The following is a 19,028-nucleotide window of genomic DNA, read 5'->3' as shown; positions in this document are numbered from 1 at the left end:
AGTCTGAGGTAGGGCCCAAGATTCTACATCTCTAACAAGTTCCCTGGTGATGTCTGCACTGCTGTTCTGCAGGCCACACTTTGAGCAGCAGGCTCAAAGGGCTGAGGACTGAAGGAAGAGTCAGAGAAGCAAATCCTGAGCGGAAGTCTCCTGCTATGTGCCAAATCCTCCTCCGTCAGCAACCCAGCCTGTTCTCTCCAACGCTGGGGTGCAGTTTGCCCTGTGGCCTCACTTCTCTTATGGATCTAAGAACTGTTGACTTATCAGTGTGTTCATCTTTCTACTTGCTGGTACACAGTGGTGACTTCAAGATTCTTTCATGCTAGACCAGAAACCATGCATTCCTATTCAAGCAGCTCTAAAATGTGCAAGGGCAAATAGATGTAAAGATGTGGTCAATTGAAAAATAAGAGGCATAAATAGCAGAGGAAGAAATACTATCAAATTTTGCAGAAAACACAATTCTTGTATTTCTAAAAATTAATCAGCAAACTATTAACAGTAATATGAGTCCAGAAAAGTTAAGAAAATAGAAATAACTTCTCAAAAATCAATTGTATCTCTACATACCATCAATAGACAGAAAAAACAGGACCAATTGTATCATTTTCAAAGACTTAGGAACAAACATAATTACAGATATAACAGACTGAGTCAATAAAAAAAATTTTGTGTTATAGTGAATATAAAAAAAGGCAGAGTGATTGACCAGGGCTTGGGAGAAGAAATACTACAATAAAAATGACCTCAGTTTCTATGGTGAAGGCTCTCAAATTGTAACAAGCAGAATTCCTTTAATATGCATAGGCCTGGGCTCTACCCCCAAAGACTCAAATTTTGCTATGTCTGAGGTAAAGCCAATAGAAAACCTGGGCTTAGAAACATAGTTATTTAGAGTTTTTAATTCCCCAAAAGACTAAATGAACTATGCAGATTGTTAGTGAAGGACAATTGTACAATACAATGATCTTTTGAAGGTAACAATGTAAGAGTCTTCTTACCAGATTCAAACTTATTACAAAGTCACAGTTACTGAACTATACACCACTGTTTTTTAAGTTTTGTAAAATCAGTGGTATCAGAGATACCAGAAAATTAATCCAACTATATGAATTTCATACATATATGTCAAATCAAAATTAATAGCACAAAGAAGGAAACTTTTTAATAAATAGTGGGGCAGCAATAATATTCAACTGAATGAAGGTTCGCCTTTGATCCATACATCACACCATATGCTGCCATAAACTTCAGATGAATTAGAATTAAATATAAAACATCATCATGATTACAAAAAGCTAAAAAAAAAACCCAGAATGACATATTTATTCCAGCTGTAGAAGAGAGCATGAAAAAAGCTATTGGAATTAAAACAGACATATTCAAACATATATTGTAAAAAATTCTTGAATGATATGATATAGTCTGATCAAGTAAGAATTAAACAGTTTAATCCCTTCTCGGCCTTTTGGCTAAGATCAAGTGAAGAATTAAACAGTTTAATTCTTGTTCGATCAGACTATATCATATCATAATACTAAGATTTCATATCATAGTCATATCATAATACTAAGATTTCTCAAGTATTTGATTTTAGTTTATTTTATATATATTCTAAATAACTTTTAAAATGTAGTAAGACAATAGACACAGGCAAACTTGTTATGTTTTGATTTGTGACACTCTAGAGGTCACCACCACATTACCCTGTGTGCTATTGAAGTGACTGTCTTTTGAATAGTCCTTGACTCTTCCTGACATCTCTGTGCATTTATTTTATCTTCTTTAAATGTGTTCTTGATTATAAAAAGTGTAGTTCTGCACTGATCTTTTCTTTAATCCAAGCCTATGCACATCTGCTTATGTATAATTGTACCGGGAATACACATGTGCACTGTTCTCAATTAAGTGTCGTGTGAGGCTCAGAATCATCTGCTTGGTGCATGTTCTATCATGGTGTCATAACCAATTGCAGAATAACAAGTGAATGTGTAACTGGCCACGCATCATAAATGGTATTGGAATTAACCATAAACTTGGGGTACTGCTTCTCTGACTTTGCATTTATGATAAAGAATTTGAGCAGTTATTCAACCTTATTAGTGAATCCGTATTTTTTTTCTGATTTTTAATGTCTAACTGGCATTTTTTTATATTAATACACTTAGTTTTTTACGATAAGTTTTAGGTTCACAGCAAAGTTGAACAGAAAGTACAGAGGGTTCCCATAAACCCTCTGGTCCTCATGCACAAAACCTCAGCACTATCAACATGCTGCACCAGAGTGGTACCTTTGTTACAATCAATGAACACAATTGACACGTCATCACCCAGAACTGGGAGTTTACATCATGGTTCACTCCTGTTGTATATTCTGTGGGTATGGACAAATGTATAATGACATGTGTCCACCATTACAGTGTACAATTCATAACCCTAAAAATCCTGTGTGCTCTACTTCTTCATCCCTCCCTCCCCTCAACCCCTGACAACCACTAATCTTTTTACTGCCCCTACAATTTTGCCTTTTCCAGAATGTTATATAATTGAAGTTATACAATATGTAACCTTTTCAGACTGGCTTCTTTTGCTTAGTAATATGCTTTTTAAGTTTCCTCCATGTCTTTTCATGGCTTGATCATTTCATTTTAGTGTTGAATAATATTCCACAGTTTATTTATAGACATCTTGGTTGCTTCCAAATTTTGCCAATTATGAAAAAGCTGCTATAAACATCTGTATGCAGGTTTCAATATAGATATAAGTTTTTATGAGTGGATCTTAAAACAAAAATTTCTCAGTACTTCTTTCTCAAGCTTCCATCTTAATTTAAATAAAGAGTAGTCTGAGATTTCAAGGTGAGCTATTGAATATTTCAAAAACCGTGACCCTTTGCAACCTACTCATTTATACGAATCAGGATTTCCCTTATAGCAGGCAACCAAAACAAAACACAGAAATAAATTGGAAGCTGAAGGCCTAGCTGAGGTTGCTGGTTCAAAACCCTAGGCTTGCCGAGTCAAGGCATATGTGAGAAGCAATCAATGAACAACTAAAGTGAAGCAACTATGATTTGATACTTCCTGTTCCCCATCCCTTTCTCCTCTCTCTATAAAATCAATAAATAAAATATTTAAAGAATAAAAAGAAATTGGACGCTGAAACTGGTGTGACTACAATTATCATCCACAATTCTAGATTTCAAGTTTTTGTGTTCATCAAACTCTCATTTATTATCTTTGGATCTAATAATTGTTATAAATTTGAACTTTAAATGTAGCAATAAAACACAGCTTTTTTTCTATTTTACATATTAGTATTCTGTAAGATTTTATTAGGAAAAAAATCCCACTGCTAAAAAATAAAAATAACTTCAAGTTTGAAAATTACCGAAATAAACAGGCAAAGAATGGGGACAATTTCATACTCATAGGCTCCTGCCCTTAGAGGGCTCACTGAAGGCTGGCAGGATATTGTACCAGCGTTTCAGACTGAAAGTCACAATGCTAAATTTTATAACATATTGGTGTTGGATACCTGTGGAGGACTTTTCTTCCTCCTGTGAGATCTCAATATAGGTGTCAATGGGGGGGTCAGATACAAGGATTCAGCTCCAAGGCCCAGGGATCCCTTGCTCTCCAAGGTCATATTCCAGTAATTAAATACAGTGAACATAAAAGCAGTTAAGAAATGTTTTCTCTGGCTTGGAAGTTGCTTCCAAATAATAACTTCTAGAAGGGTTGCACAGAACTTTGATGTACAGCTAGTTGTCTCTGCAAGTGTCCTTCTTGCTGAACGACTAAAACTTAATTTTAGTCAATTCAGTGGGACCTCAGCTTAGTTAAGATCTCTCCCAAAATCCCTCCTCAATTTTAAGAGAAATAGAGAGAGCTAAACCCACTGGAACTGTGGAAGAAGGCAGGACATCTGGTCCTCAGTTGTCCTTGTGAATCCGTGTTGGCACCTGCATCTCCATCTGGTATCCAGTTGTACAGGCCATGCAAATAACAGCTACAGCCTCCTCATTCTAATCTTGAGGCTCTTCGGGCACTCAGCTTTCACCTAGCTCCTGCCTTGCCCCTCTTGAAGAGCATAGAAACCATTCAGATACTTTTCTGTGGTACTTCTAGGTCGGGAGCAAGGAACAGGACATACTAGCTTACATCCACTCTATACCTGCATTATGCTGAGTGCAGTGGAATTTTATGAGGTGTGCCACTTTCCTGAGCTCCATGGGAAGTGAGGCTCACATACCCTCTTATTTCACATTCTAAAGCCTTTCTGGGGCCCCACTCCACCTCAGCCCCCCACAAGGGACCCCTTCTCCTGCAGGAGCTCTCCTCCTGCCCTATCAGAACAAATCAAGTTGGTGGGAACTGATAGAATTGGGAGGGACTGTATCGGACAGATCACAGTATTCTGCCAAGTTTATTGTTCATACAAGTATTTTATGCCTTTCAGGTTAGGTTCTGATATCTCAGAAACTTTTACTCTTAAAATGACTGTCTCTGCCTAGAATTTTAAATGTCTATTTTAAAATCAAAGTGCTAGGAATTTTCCTTTTTGTCTACTTTTCTACTCTAATAATCATCCCTGAAGAAATAAATGCCTTACCCTCATGTTTTAGTTCTAGTGAAAGAATTACTGGGAATAAAAAATATATTAATTAATATTCAAAAATTAGCCCATTATATACATATAAAACCAGATATAAAATCTTAAATAATTTAAAATGGGCCTCTTCCTTATTAAGATAGGCCAGTTCATGCTAAGAAAATGTGTTTAGGCTAAACAAATCCAGAAAAAAATTATTTCCAGTAAAAATTAACTTCAGAAAATTATTATGTATAAAGTCCAGGAAATAATATATGTGGTCCTAGTTAATTAAACTCAACAAAACCTGCCATGATCTTATTCAAAAAGTTTATCTTTCTTCAGATACCAGAGAAAAGTCTGGACCTACATAAAAGAATGAAGAGCCTTAGAAATACTTTACATGAAGCATTATTTGAAGGTAGACTGTAATAAGTTAAAATGTATACTGTAAACCCTAGGGCACCTATTGAAAAATAAAGCAAGATGTAGAGCTAATGAGCTAATAGACTAGATCAAAGAAATCGTAAAAATAACACTCCAAATACTCTAATTTTCCAAAAGAATGTAGAAGGGAAAAAAATTGAAAAAAAAAGAAAAATAGAACAAATAGGAAAAGATAGAAGATTTAAACTCAACCATATCAATAATTATATTATATATAACTTACCTAAATATTCCAATTAAAAGACAGATGTTGTCAGATTTAATTAAAAAGAAAAAAATACAACCAACAACATGATTTCCACAACATACCTACTTACAATTTAAAAAGAGCAGACGGGTTCAAAGTAAAATAATAGGGAAACTATATTACACAAACACAAATCCAAAGGTTTGAGGGGTTTTATTTATCTAAAATGCAGAAAGGTGGCCTGACTGGGATAGCATCAACTGGGACTCTGAGGGCCTGGGTTTGAAACCGAGGTCACTGGCTTGAGTGCAGGCTCACTGGATTGAATGTTGGATCATCAAAATGATCCCAATGGTAGCTGGCTTGAGCCCAGTGGTCACTGGCTTGAAGACAAAGGTAGCTGACTTCAGCAAGGGGTCACTGGCTGGGCTTGAGCCTCCTATCCCACCACATCAAGGCACAGATGAGAAGCAATCAATGAACAACTGAAAGTGACACAGCTATGAGTTGATGCTTCTCATCTCTCTCACATCCTGACTCTCTCTCTCTCTCTCTCTCTCTCAAATAAATAAATAAATAGATAAATTGCAGAAAGATGGTTTTGAGGTCAGAGCAAAATCACTGGCAAGTAACATTTTTAAAGTGCCATAATGATCTGTAAGCATTAACCTTTCTTTATTCAGAATGAAAATAATTATATCAGTGCTGCAGAATAGAACTATGTAAGCCTCAAAGTGAACCACATTCATAATCTTAAGTTTTTTAATAGCTACATTAAAAAATAAAGTAAAAAGAATAATGGTGGATAAATGATGTTATGCATTTATCAAAAACCCATAGAATGTGTATAATACCAAAACTGAACCCTGATCTGGCCAAAGTAGCTCAGTTAGTTAGAATGTCATCCTGATACACCAAGAGCCAAGGTTGGGGGTTTGATCCCCGGTCAGAGAACATACAAGAATCAACCAATGAATGCATAACTAAGTAGAACAACAAATTAGTTTCTCTCTTTCTCTCTCCCTCCCTCTCTAAAATTCAATTTAAAAAATTAAAAAATAAAAAGAAGAATGAACCATAATGTAAACTACGGACTCTGGGTGATAATGCTGTGTCAGTGTAGGTTCACTGATTGCAACAAAGGTACCACTCTGGTGCAGGATGTTGATAGTGGAGGGGTCTGTGCCCCTGTTAGGGCAGAAGGTTATGGGAAATCTCTGTACCTTATACTCAGTTTTGCTATAAACCTAAAACTGTTCTAGGCCCTGGCAGGGTTGATCAGTTGAACAGAGCCTCGTTCTGATATGCAAAAGTTATGGGTTTGATCCCTGGTTAAGGCATATACAAGAATCAACCAATTAATGCATAAATAAGTGGAACAACAAATTGATGTTTCTCTCTCTCTCTCACCCTTCCTCTCTCTCTCAAATTAAAAAAAAAAAAAACTGCTCTAAAAATAAAACATATTTTTTAAAAAAGTAAAAAGAGCCTGACCTGTGGTGGCGCAGTGGATAAAGCGTTGACCTGGAAATGCTGAGGTCGCCGGTTTGAAACCCTGGGCTTGCTTGGTCAAGGCACATATGGGAGTTGATGCTTCCGGCTCCTCCCCCTTTCTCTCTCTCCTCTCTCTCTCTACCTCTCTCTCCTCTCTAAAAAAAAATGAATAAATAAAATAAAAAAATTAAATTAAATTAAAAAAAAGTAAAAAGAAATAGGTGAAATTAATTTTAATAATATTTTACTTTCCAGTTTTCATACCAAGTCTTTAAAATCTGGTGTCAGAACATTTCAATTTGAACTTGCTACATTTCAAATACTCAAATGCCACATGTGGCTAGTGGCTCCCCTGTTAGTGCAACTAAGCTTTTTGACTCTTCTCTCCTCGGGAGGAGTCAGAGAGTAAGGTGGGAGTAAATCCAACCAGTCAGTCCTGTGGCTCAAGTTGAAGGTTGCCCTCATCTCTCATTACAATTCAGAATGTTTAACATCATTCACTGTTTGTCAAGCACTGTGTTAGACATTTTAAATATGCCTTCTTTTCTTTTTCAACTTCCAGTATTTATTTTTCCTAGAATCTGGATACAATTAATTATAGCAAGACAGTGCTCAATACTAATCAAGCTTCACTTTAGGTTCTTTAAACTACTCCAATATTTGTAAATGTGAGATAAGCAAAGAGTAACTTTATGTGTAAGCTAGTTTATAAAGGCCAAATTCTGTTATGTTAAAAGTCTACGGCCTGACCAGGCGGTGGCGTAGTGGATAGAGCGTCGGACTGGGATGCGGCGACCCAGGTTCGAGACCCAAGGTCGCCAGCTTGAGCGCAGGCTCATCTGGTTTGAGCAAGGCTCACCTCAAGCAAGGGGTTACTCGGTCTGCTGAAGGCCCACGGTCAAGGCACATATGAGAGAGCTATCAATGAACAACTAAGGTGTCGCAAGGAAAAACTGATGATTGATGCTTCTTATCTCTCTCCATTCCTGTCTGTCTGTCCCTATCTGTCTCTCTGTCACTGTAAAAATAAATAAATAAAAATTTTTAAAAAATGGTGAATTTAAAAAAAGAGTCTACATGTTGCATATAAAATTTTGTGTAGTTACATCAATACTGAGTAAAATTGTTATGTCAAATTTTAGTTTTCCAGTTTTACTGGAATGTGGATTCTCACATTTATAACTCTTTAATCTTCTCAAGAAGTTGTAGATAAAAGTAAAGGAAAGAGACGTTAAAAGACTTTGCACAAGGTCACCCAGCTAGTTAATGGTAGAGTGCAATTTGGACTCAGGTATGTCTGGAGCCCATGCACTTTCCACTACCTTACATTGCTGTTTTCTCTCATGGTCTGAATGGAGGGAAACTGGAGATAAGCTATTAGCTTCATCACAAAACAGCAAAGTAATCTAAAATAGATGTGCTGTTTGTTCAAGCCTACTGACCATACCTGCGGCCAGTGTCCAACTATTTGTCTCAGTGGATAGTAGTCAATAGAGTCTCCAGGTCCCATCTGCTATTAGACTTCCTTCACGGGAGGGTTAATGATCCAGACAGTGAACCAGAGAATGTGTGGCCAAGAAGGGCCTCAATCTCCCTATTTCCTGACTTCCCTCAGGATACAATAGCTGGTCAGCCATCTTCCTTGGTGGGAGGATCTCAAGTGGCTTCCACTTAATGGCTCATTATCACAACTCAGATTTAGCCATTCTTCTAACATGTCTGCCCCAATTACACATCTTGGTATTAGAGAAATTGTCTCTACTACCAGAGCCCCTCAGCCTCACTAGCATAACTACATTGATATACTCATCCAGATCAACTCTGCTGCCGTAGCTCACAAGAGTTACCTGGAAATAAAGTCATTTCTGATTCTATAGCCAAGAGATCTCCAAGTATTCAAGCATTCTCTTTGTGCTTAAGAGCTTGGGTATCACTTCTGTGAGACAGCTGAGATGAGTTCAACTACTCCTGTTATTGGGGGACTTAGAATCTTTGAACAGCAGCTGTCCAGTCCTTTACCCATTTCCTCTTCTTCAGCCTCTCCTTCAGAGAGTCAATGATTTCTAAAAGGGTGGGTGGTCTTTCATTTGCTACTGTTACAGGTTGAATTGTGTGCCCCTTCCCAAAATTCATATGTTGAAGTCCTAACCTCAGTTCCTCAGAATGTGACCCTATTTAGAAATAGTGATTAATGCAGACATATTTAGTTAAGATGAGGTTATATTGGAGTAGTGTGGGCTCCTAAACCAATATGACTGGTGTTCTTATAAAAAGCAGAAATTTGGATGGACACGTACACACAAGAGGATTGCATGTGAACATGAAAGCAGAGATCAAGATAATGCATCCACAAGTCAGGAAGTGTCAAAGATTGCCTGCAAACCAGTGAAGCTAAGAGAGAGGCATGAATCAGATATTCCCTCACAGCTCTCAAAGGAACCAACCCTGCCAACACTTTGATCTCAACCTTCTGGTTTCAACAACTCTGAGACATAACTTTGTTGTTTAAGCCATCCAGTGTGTGATGTTTTGTTACAGCAGCCCAGGAAACTAATATAGGAACCCAATGGTCTAACGACCCATCTCCACGGCTTATAGCAATCGGTCCTCCTATTGAATTACCTTGGGAATGGTTATCAATTAATTATCCCCATTTTTCTATATGGAACACCTCACACGCTTCCCTTATGACATTTTCTGAGGTGCACAGAACTAAGGAAACTGACTGTCCCGTTTTGCCTGGGACTAACAAGGTTCCTGGGACAGTGGGCTTTCAGTTTTAAAACCAGGACAGTCCCAGGTAAAGCAAGAGGTGTCAGTCACTTTACACAGAGCCCTCTTCCTGCTCAGAATCTATCTAGGGCACAGTTGGGCCCAGAGTAACCATCTTAGTTCCCTCAGCTGAGCTGGGTTACCACAAGAATTGGGGAATTGAGGGCAGAGGAGGCACATGTTGTGAAAGAGGGGTGAAAGCAATTAAGTGATCTGGAACAAGATAAGAGGTTCTGAGAGGATACAGGGAGGGTGTGGTGATGAAGCTGAAAAAGCTGATTGGGTCTATGAAGCCAGTAGTCACCACCACCATCAGAGCCGCCTGGCCCATGCAGGTTCACATTAGATTCAAACACACAGTAATGAAACAATGGAGCCAAGAACTGGTGAGCCATTAGCTTTAATCTGAGCTTGCAGCCAGCGGGCAAGAAATACACACAGTGAGAAAACACTTCCCTTTTCATTCAGGGCTCCCAGAGCCACTGACTTATCCGAGTTTCCTAGAATCAAAGGTTTCTAGCTCAGTAGCCTTATTCACCTCTATTCCTCATCTCCTTCTCTCTGTACAAACTGCATAAACTGGCTTCTCCTTCAGCACTCTGCCATCTTGGCTGCCTCTCCTCTCCTCCACATGGCCTTACTCTGCTCCCCTACAGCATTGGCTCCTCCTAGAACGTAATCACTCTTCTCACCATTGGAACAACGTGATCTCTCTTCCTTTTTAAAACCTTTTGGCACAAAAGCCCTCCCCCAATACACATTAATACAATCACGCCCATCCCAAGCAATCACCTGGGCGAGCGGCTTCCACGTGGGCGATGCCACCTTTAACAAAGTGAGCAAAATATATTTTATCTGCCCAACAGGGTCCAATTGCTAAGAACCTCTGACATCATGTTAAATAGTGGTACATCATTCTATCCCATAAGAAAATAGGTAGCCTCTCAGAAAGTTTGAAGTGAGAGAGTTGTCATCAGAGCAGACATTTTAGAAAGATTGTGACTTAGTCATGCTTTATTTTTGTAAACTTAGAGAGAGACTAGGCATAAAGAGACTTAAAAGACATACAAACCAATTTCAATATATGGACTTCGTTTGAAAGTTGGAAACCTGTCAAAGGAGATTATGAGACAATAAGGGAAATGTAAACATTTTTCCATATACAAAAATGGGATCATACAGGTAATTAATTGATATCACTCCCAAGGTTATTCATTCAATAGGTGGACCGATTGCTATAAGCCATGAAGATAGGTCATTAGTCTGCATATTTAATAATATTAAGGAGTTAAAAATTTTAATTCTAAACACAGAAAGAAAGGCAGAAAGGAAAGAGCGAAAGAGTGCGTGCTCCGCTGGCCACTGCACCTTTTCAAACATTCCCCACAATAGCTGCGGGGGAGGAGAGAGGTAAGGGGCCGAGTGAGGATCCATCTCCAAACTGTTTCTTAAAACAAGTCTAAACCTGACATTTGAGGCTCTCCATATGTAGATACGCAAGCATTCCTCTCTCAACCTTTTCCTTATGAAATTAGGCACTTAATAGTACATCAAAGACACATTGAAGCTACCAGTGTCAAAGAACTTCGGAGGCAAATCTCTGCCTCGGGCCCTTGTCAGGGGGACCATGTCTGCGGCAGAGCTAGCTCCTCAGACGTTAGGGGAGGCCGAGTTGTCCCAGGTGACGCTCCTTCTTCGAGTATGAGGCAGTGTCTGAGCAGAAAGGATATTGAGTGGATTATCGAGGGTTTGTGAAAGGGAGAAGTTACTTGGTTCAGCCTTGGACTTTGTCTTAGTTCTCAGGCGAATTTACAGTGTAATCTTGGGCAGAGCAGGTCAGTTCCCTCTCTGAACCTGAGTAACCCTATCTGCAAACCTCGGAAGGTGGTAGAGGTGTCCTAAGAGCTCTTCAGCTCTGACCTTCTCTGACTCCCCTCCTGGAGAGCACTGGCAGGGGGTCTCCATTGCAGAAGCCGACGTACAGCAGGGCCATAACAAAGAGCCGGGGTCGCCGGCACGTTCCCGCCCCCAGCAGGTTTGGGAAACTTCTTGCGGCCGAGGGGTGGGGCTTGAGCGCGCTGCAGCCAATCATCAAAGGTCCAGGGGGCGGGGGCGGGGCCTCCGCGAGCAGCCGCGGCGGCCGAACTGGGTCCGAGCATCCCGCGGCTCCGGACCTCCCGGCCCGGACATGGCGACCGCCCGGGCCTCCCCGCGATTTGCGCTGCTGCTTCTCCTGGCCGTGGCGGGGGTCGCGGAGGTGGAGGGCGGCCTGCCTCCGGGCAGTGCGGGTGAGTAAATGCTGGAGCAGCGGTTCGGGCGGTCCGGAGCGGCCGCCTCGGCGCTCCAAGATGGCGCGGGGCTGGGGGCGGGGTGGGGGGGGTCGCGACCCCCGGACCCAGCTCACGTCCGGTGACCCCGGAGCCGCAGGTCCCGGCCGGCGGGGACGAGTATCGAGGCGGGACGAGGGAGGATCCCTCTCCACGCTCGTTCTCCTCGCCTCGAAAATCTGCTCAACTGGGAGGGGTGACCCATGTTCGAGGCCTTGCTCTGTCACCTACCGGACAGGGGACCTCGGCTCGACCCATATCTCCTCCCCGCTCGGGTCTCTGTCAGAAAAGGGTGAAATTCCTTCGCCCAGGATCGTCGCGAGGGTTGGGTGGGCTTCGGAGGTGCAGCCACCCACCACCGCCCTGACCAGTCACTGTTACTTGACCCTCCCCGGGTTCGGAAAGGCAGACCTGGGCGGCGAGCACTGACGGGCCCAGCCCCCTTCCAGGTTCACGTCTCAGAGGAGACCGGGCCCAGGCTTTCTGCCTCCGACTCCGCTGCGGTCCGCGGTGCGTGCGCGGTGGGCCCGGGACGGCGCTGGCCCCGGCGGGGGGCGTTAGAAATCCGTCAGCCCCGCTCTCTGCGGGCTGGCAGGCTGGGGAGAGTTTTGTTTTTGCTGAGAAGGACTTAAACCAGGAGTGGATAGGAAAGTTCAGTGCTGTACTTACTGAGCTCTCCCCCGTGCGGGGCTTTCGGAGTTGATGCGAACCCCTGCCCTCCCTAGCTCCCTGGCTAGGAAGTGGGGTGCGACAGGACACACGCTGCTGGGATTCAAGGTGGAGTGTCCAGAGGAGGTAAAGGACTGTGGGTGCCCAGAGGAAGAGAGATGACGTCCCACTGGTGTGGGAGGAAATTTGGGTGTTCCCCCCACAGCTGCACTAGACATTAAAAGATGGCTGAGATTTACCGTATACATGCATTTGCTTACTGAAAGAGCTTACACCTAGAAAAAGCAAAATGAACCTCAACAGGATTTTTTTTAATTTTATTTATTTTTTTATTTTTTTCAGAGACAGAGCGAGAGAGAGAGGGATAGATAGGGACAGACAGACAGGAACGGAGAGATGAGAAGCATCAATCATCAGTTTTTTGTTGTGACACCTTAGTTGTTCATTGATTGCTTTCTCATATGTGCCTTGACCATGGGCCTTCAGCAGACTGAGTAACCCCTTGCTTGAGCCAGCGACCTTGGGTCCAAGCTGGTGAGCTTTGCTCAAACCAGATGAGCCCACGCTCAAGCTGGTGACCTCAGGGTCTCGAACCTGGGTCCTCTGCATCCCAGTCCAACGCTCTATCCACTGTGCCACTGCCTGGTCAGGCCTCAACAGGATTTTAAGGTAGCTTGCATGTTAAAGTTTTTTTTTTTTTTTTTTGGCAAGAACATTTTTAAAGAAGGGAGAGAATTATGTCAGGAACCTGGGCTTAGTTCATTGTAATTGGGTTTTAAATTTAGCTGTCAATTAGATGGAAATCAAACCAGAGGAAAAAAGAAAATGCCCTGTGTTCTTAACTACATAAGCTTACCTTTCTGGGCCCCATTCATCTCAGTAACTTAAAGATATTGAACCAAAGCATTTCCAAAGTTATGGTCCATAGAGTACCAGTTGTTCATTCCCCTCTCACAACTAGTCGATTCTCTGGGTGATAGTAGCATGTAGTTAAGAATATTTGAACACGTTACTTAGCCTTAGTCCTATTGTGCTTTAATATCCCCATTTATTGTATATATCTCATAGATCTTTTGTTTATTGATTTTTCTTGTTTTAGAGAGAGAGGGGGGAGAGAGAGAGAAAGGGGGAGAGGAGCAGGAAGCATCAACTCTTAGTAGTTGCTTCCTGTATGTGCCTCAACCAGGCAAGCCCAGGATTTTGAACTGATGACCTCAGCATTCCAGATTGATACTCTATCCACTGTGCCACCACAGGCCAGGCATCATAGATTTTTTTTTTTGTAAGAATTGAGCATTTAGACTAGTATATAGCTAAACATTGAATTACTAGTTATTAAATGAGTTTAGGAAACACTGCACATTGTAGCTCTTTCTTGTAAATTTATAAAACATGTTAGATTCCCAATAAAGGGGCCAGGGATTCCTGTGGTAAAGAAACTTCTTTGCTGGGGGAATGAGGAAACGAGTGCTAATGGGTATGGGGTTTCTTTTTAGGATGATGAGAATATTCTATCTAGATTGTAGTGATAGTGCACAATTCCATGCATAAGCTAAAAACAACTGACTTGTACACTTTAAAAGGATGAATTTTGTATTGTATGATTGTTAATATATAAACTGAGGCATATTAAAAGTTTAAGAGTTTAGGTCCCTGGCAGGATAGCTCAGTTGGTTAGAGTGTCATCCCCGCTATGCCGAGGTTGCATGTGCGATCTCTGGTCAGGGCACATACAAGAATCAGTCAATGAATGCAAAAATAACTGGAACAGCAAACCAGTGTTTCTCTCTCTCTCTCTCTTTCCCCCCTCCCCCCTCCTTTCCTCTCTCTCTAAAATCAATTTTTAAATTTTTTTAAAAATTTAAGATTTTATTTGCGCAATCATTGATTCAAACAGGCAGCACCACATGAGTAGTGACAGGAGCTGGAGAAAGACTTTCATACAGGAGAGGTGTAAACAAAGCAAAGAAATTGTTTGGCTATAGCTTAAATGGGTGCTTTATTTGGGAAAGCCTAAGTGACTGTGATTGCTTGTCCTTAGGTTTCAATTTCTTAGTCTTTTAAGTATTATAGGTTTAGGTTTTGATTTGTGTAGGTAAGCTGCTAAAGGACATAAAGTCACTTTTGTCCACTAGCCTCCATCTTTAATCACTTTAACATGATTTATATCAGTAAAATTATTACAGCCCTGGCTGATTGCTTAGCAGTAGAGTGTTGGCCTAGCTTGTGGAAGTCGCGGGTTCAATTCTGGGTCAGGGCACACAGGAAAAGTGACTATCTGCTTCTCCACCCCTCCCCCTTTTCTCTCTCTCTCTCTCTCTCTCTCTTTCTCTCTCTCTCTCTCTCTTCTCTCCCTCTTCTCTCCCTCCCCCTCTCCCCTGCAGCCATGGCTCAAGCGGTTTGAGCAAGCTGGCCCCAGGTGCTGAGGATGGCTCCATGGCCTCCACCTCAGGTGCTAAAATGGCTCCATTCCTGAGCAGTGGAGCAACGGCCCCAGATGGGCAGAGCATCACCACCCAGTGGGCTTGCTGGGTGGATCCTGGTCACGGTGCATGCAGAAGTCTGTCTCTGCCTCCCAGCCTCTCACATAAAAGGAAAAAAATTGCTATAGAAAGATAGAAACTTGGTTGTTATAGAACTCTTTTTTCCTTCATAGCACCTAAAGCTCACTGTAGAAAACACTGGGCTAGCCCTGTCCAGATAGCTCAGTTGGTTAGAGCATTGTCCCATTGTGCAGAGATTGCTGGTTCATTTCCCATCAGGGCACTTACAGGAACAGATCAATGTTTCTATCTGTCTCTCTAAAAATCAGTAAATAAATTTTAAAAGGAAGAAAGAGAGAGAGAGGAAAAAAAAAAAAGAAAGAGAAAGGAAAGAAAACAAAGAAGGAAGGAAAGTAAAGGAAAAGGGAACACTGGACTAAGCCCTTCCAGTTCTAAAAGTCCAAACAGCATAGGCTTTGCATTGTTTGGTTAAGAGAAAATTTTCAGTTTGACCTAAAAGTGAGATCTATCCCTTGTACTAAATTCTAGGAAACATATATTAGTGGTTTTTTTTCATAAAGACCACTGAGTAGTACAATGGACAAAAACTTCCACTGTATATCTGTAGAAAGTGTGGAAAATATTCTTTAATCCTAAACAAAAAACAAGGTCACAAAATTAAATTGTATTTCAATGAAGGCTAAGCTTGTATTCCTGCTCAGGTTTCTTTCCTGTCTTGAGCCCTTTCAGTGTTGGGTATTCCTGTCTCCTCTGGTATAAGGTTTTGTAAGTCTTATCGGTTCTGATTTAGAGATTTTCATTTCTGTGTTTGGGGGTAGGGGGCACAAGTATGGATAAAGGGAATGATATTACTTGCTCAATGATTATCATCTCTTAAGTAGTTTGATCACACCCTCTACACTAGGGTAAGCCATACTTCCTATTCCAGTGAATTTCTCAATCCCATCCCTGTTCTCCTATCCCCCCACCCAACACACACTTCTAGTGTTCCCCTTGAAGGATGGGATGGGACCTTAAGCTTTGGATCCGTCATGGCACCTGATAATACCTCTGTTTCTATTTAAGATGTTTTGTAACAGTACAAAAGAGGGAAAGATGTAAAACTTGGCAGTAGGTTTTAATAAGTTGACATTTATGGAATTATGTAATAGTCAACCCAAAATCCTGAAGAAGAATGAAATAAATTTTAAGTTAGAAAAAGCAAATGCTTATCTGGAGGAAAGTAATAAGAAGCAGATTTTTCTTTCCAAAGAAGTATCTTGGGCCTGACCAGGTGGTGGCACAGTGGATAGAGCATCAGACTGGGATATGGAGGACCCCGGTTCGAGACCCCAAGGTCGCTAGCTTGAGTGCGGGCTCATCTGGTTTGAGCAAAGCTCACCAGCTTGGACCCAGGGTCGCTGGCTCGAGCAAGGGGTTACTCGGTCTGCTGAAGGCCCACAGTCAAGGCACATAAGAGAAAGCAATCAGTGAACAACTAAGGTGTCACAACAAAAACTGGTGATTGATGCTTCTCATCTCTCTCCATTCCTGTCTGTCTGCCCCTGTCTATCCCTCTCTCTGACTCTCTTTCTCTGAAAAAAAAGTATCTTGGCCCACACACTGCAGAAAGAACTAGGCTTGGTGACAGACCAGATATGACTTTATTCTGCTATGCTGCTAAAAGTTTCTGTCATATCCATAGATTTAAGCAATCATACTTTTCACTGTGTGCCACTTCTAGAAGAAAGTGGGATGATGTCAAGAGGTAGTTTTTATTAGTAAAAATGTGGATTTTAAAAGAGCAAAACATACTACAAGTATTTGTTTATTCAAAAAATATTTATTGAGTGCTTACTATATGTAAGGCACTAATCTATGTGTAGGATTGATGCTCTTGAGCTTACATTCTAGTGGAGGAGAGACAGACAATAAACAGATAAGTGAGATGATTTCTGATAGTGATGAGTATACAATAAAGGGACCAGATAATAACAGAATTATGTAAGTAGAGGGAGAGTGGTTCTTTACATAGTGATGATGAGAGGCCTCTTCTAGAAGATAAGGTTCAAGATCAAGGTCTGAAGATATGAAGGTGCTGTCCTTCAAAAAGATAAGTAGGGACAAAGTACAGAGGCCCTAAGGCAAGAAAGAGCAAAGCATCAGTATGGTTGCAACAAAATGAACAAGAGAGTAGACTAGGGCTAAATGGTGCTGGGCCTTGCAAATGAAAACCAGTAGACTTTTAAGAGATATGTGCTTTGATTTATATTTTAGATCACTCTGGCTGCTGCTAAATTTTTTAAAGTAATCATAGTGGATAGGAGTAAAAACTGACTAGAGAAGCCCACTGCAGAGGTTGAAGCAGAAGATAATGGTGACTTAGAGCAGAGTGGCCCAAGGTGTATTGCTGAAGGTTTGAATGTAGGAAGTGAAGGAAGGAGAAATTTAAGATTATGCATAGAGGCCCTGGCTGGTTGGCTCAGCAGTAGAGCGTCGGCCTGGCATGCGGGGGACCCGGGTTCGATTCCCGGCCAGGGCACATAGGAGAAGCGCCCATTTGCTTCTCCACCCCCGCCCCCTCCTTCCTCTCTGTCTCTCTCTTCCCCTCCCGCAGCCAAGGCTCCATTGGAGCAAAGATGGCCCGGGCACTGGGGATGGCTCCTTGGCCTCTGCCCCAGGTGCTAGAGTGGCTCTGGTCACGGCAGAGCAACGCCCCGGAGGGGCAGAGCATCGCCCCCTGGTGGGCAGAGCATTGCCCCGGTGGGCGTGCCGGGTGGATCCCGGTCGGGCGCATGCGGGAGTCTGACTGTCTTTCCCCATTTCCAGCTTCAGAAAGAAAAAAAAAAATATATTATGCATAGATTTTTACCTTGAGCAACAAAGTAAAGATTAATATCATTTGCTGAGGTCACAAAGATGGGGAGGAGTAAATTGGAGGAAGTTGAAAGATGAGCCAGGAAGAGAATCAAAAGTTCCATTTTTCAACATGTTTAGGATAGATATTAGGAGTAACTCCCACAGGCCCATTGCTTATTAAACTAAAGTCCATACTTGTCAGTAATCTATTCAGCAGATATTTGTTAAGCTGGTAATAGTGCTAGACACAATGATAGACACTAGGTATAAAGTGGTAAGTGAAAGTCTCTGCCCTGGCCAGTGAGTGGCACAGTGGATAGTGTCATCTCTGAGCACCAAGGTCACTAGTTCGAAACCGGGTTGCTTGCTCGAGCCCCAGTCAGGGCACATATGAGAAGCAATCAGTGACACAACTAAGTGGAACAGTGAGTTTGAGTTAATGCCTCCCTACCTTTCTCTCTCTGTCTCTGTCTCTCTCTTTCTCTCTCCTCTCTCCCTCTCTCTCTTCTTTCTCCCTCTCTCCCTCTTTCCTTCTCCCTGTGCCCCTTCCTCCCTTTTCCCCTCTTTCTCTCCTTTCCTCTCAAAATAAACAAACAAATAAATTTATCTGCATTTGTTTAAAAAAGAAAACAGACATGGTCTCTGTTTTATGGGGTTTAGTGGGAAATTCAGATGTTAAATATCATGAAAAATGTGAAATATCTATATTGCTAATACATATTATGTGGTTATATTAGTATGTATCCACTTATATTCTAAATCTGAAGAACATATTTAAGGAAAAATCATGTGATTTAATCAAGTATATAGCACATAGTATGATGGATGTAAAGCACATAGATAACATGAAGACTAAGAAAGTGATAGTAAGAGAAACATCCTGACCATGTACTGTACCACTGGAAGTCAGGCATTTGCACTCTCATTTATTATTTTTACATTCACACTTTTAAAAGTAAATGGGAGGCCTGCAGCATAGAGTGGGGGAGGGAGTTATCCAAGAATACTGGCTATTAGCATGTAGTGGGGAAGACCTTAAGAGAGTCATTTGCTTTAGTTGTTTCATAATGATGAACGTCTGGGTTAAGGTTCTTTTGACTCCCAAGGGGACAGAAACCTAGGTGGTTGAGGATTTGGGGGCTAGTTATATAGCACCTAATAGGGGAGCACATGGAAATCCACAGGTATGAAATTCAG

General features: G+C 41.5%; 1 protein-coding gene and 1 pseudogene across 1 annotated transcript in view; both read left to right on the top strand.

Moving 5' to 3' along the window:
• Positions 1-1,452: 1,452 nt before the first annotated feature.
• Positions 1,453-1,561, top strand: LOC136327732 (U2 spliceosomal RNA; annotated as a pseudogene).
• A 10,046-nt stretch (positions 1,562-11,607) lies between these two features.
• The window catches only part of RECK (reversion inducing cysteine rich protein with kazal motifs), a 76,747-nt gene continuing 69,326 nt past the window's right edge, over positions 11,608-19,028 (top strand). Inside the window, exon 1 of the mRNA XM_066256776.1 lies at positions 11,608-11,781. Coding sequence (XP_066112873.1) covers positions 11,682-11,781 — 100 coding nt within the window. The 5' untranslated portion in view covers positions 11,608-11,681. The remainder of the gene's footprint in view (positions 11,782-19,028) is intronic.

This window comes from Saccopteryx bilineata, chromosome 2, assembly GCF_036850765.1.
Source record: "Saccopteryx bilineata isolate mSacBil1 chromosome 2, mSacBil1_pri_phased_curated, whole genome shotgun sequence".
Classification (NCBI taxonomy): domain Eukaryota; kingdom Metazoa; phylum Chordata; class Mammalia; order Chiroptera; family Emballonuridae; genus Saccopteryx; species Saccopteryx bilineata.
This window is presented reverse-complemented; position numbering and strand designations above follow the sequence as displayed.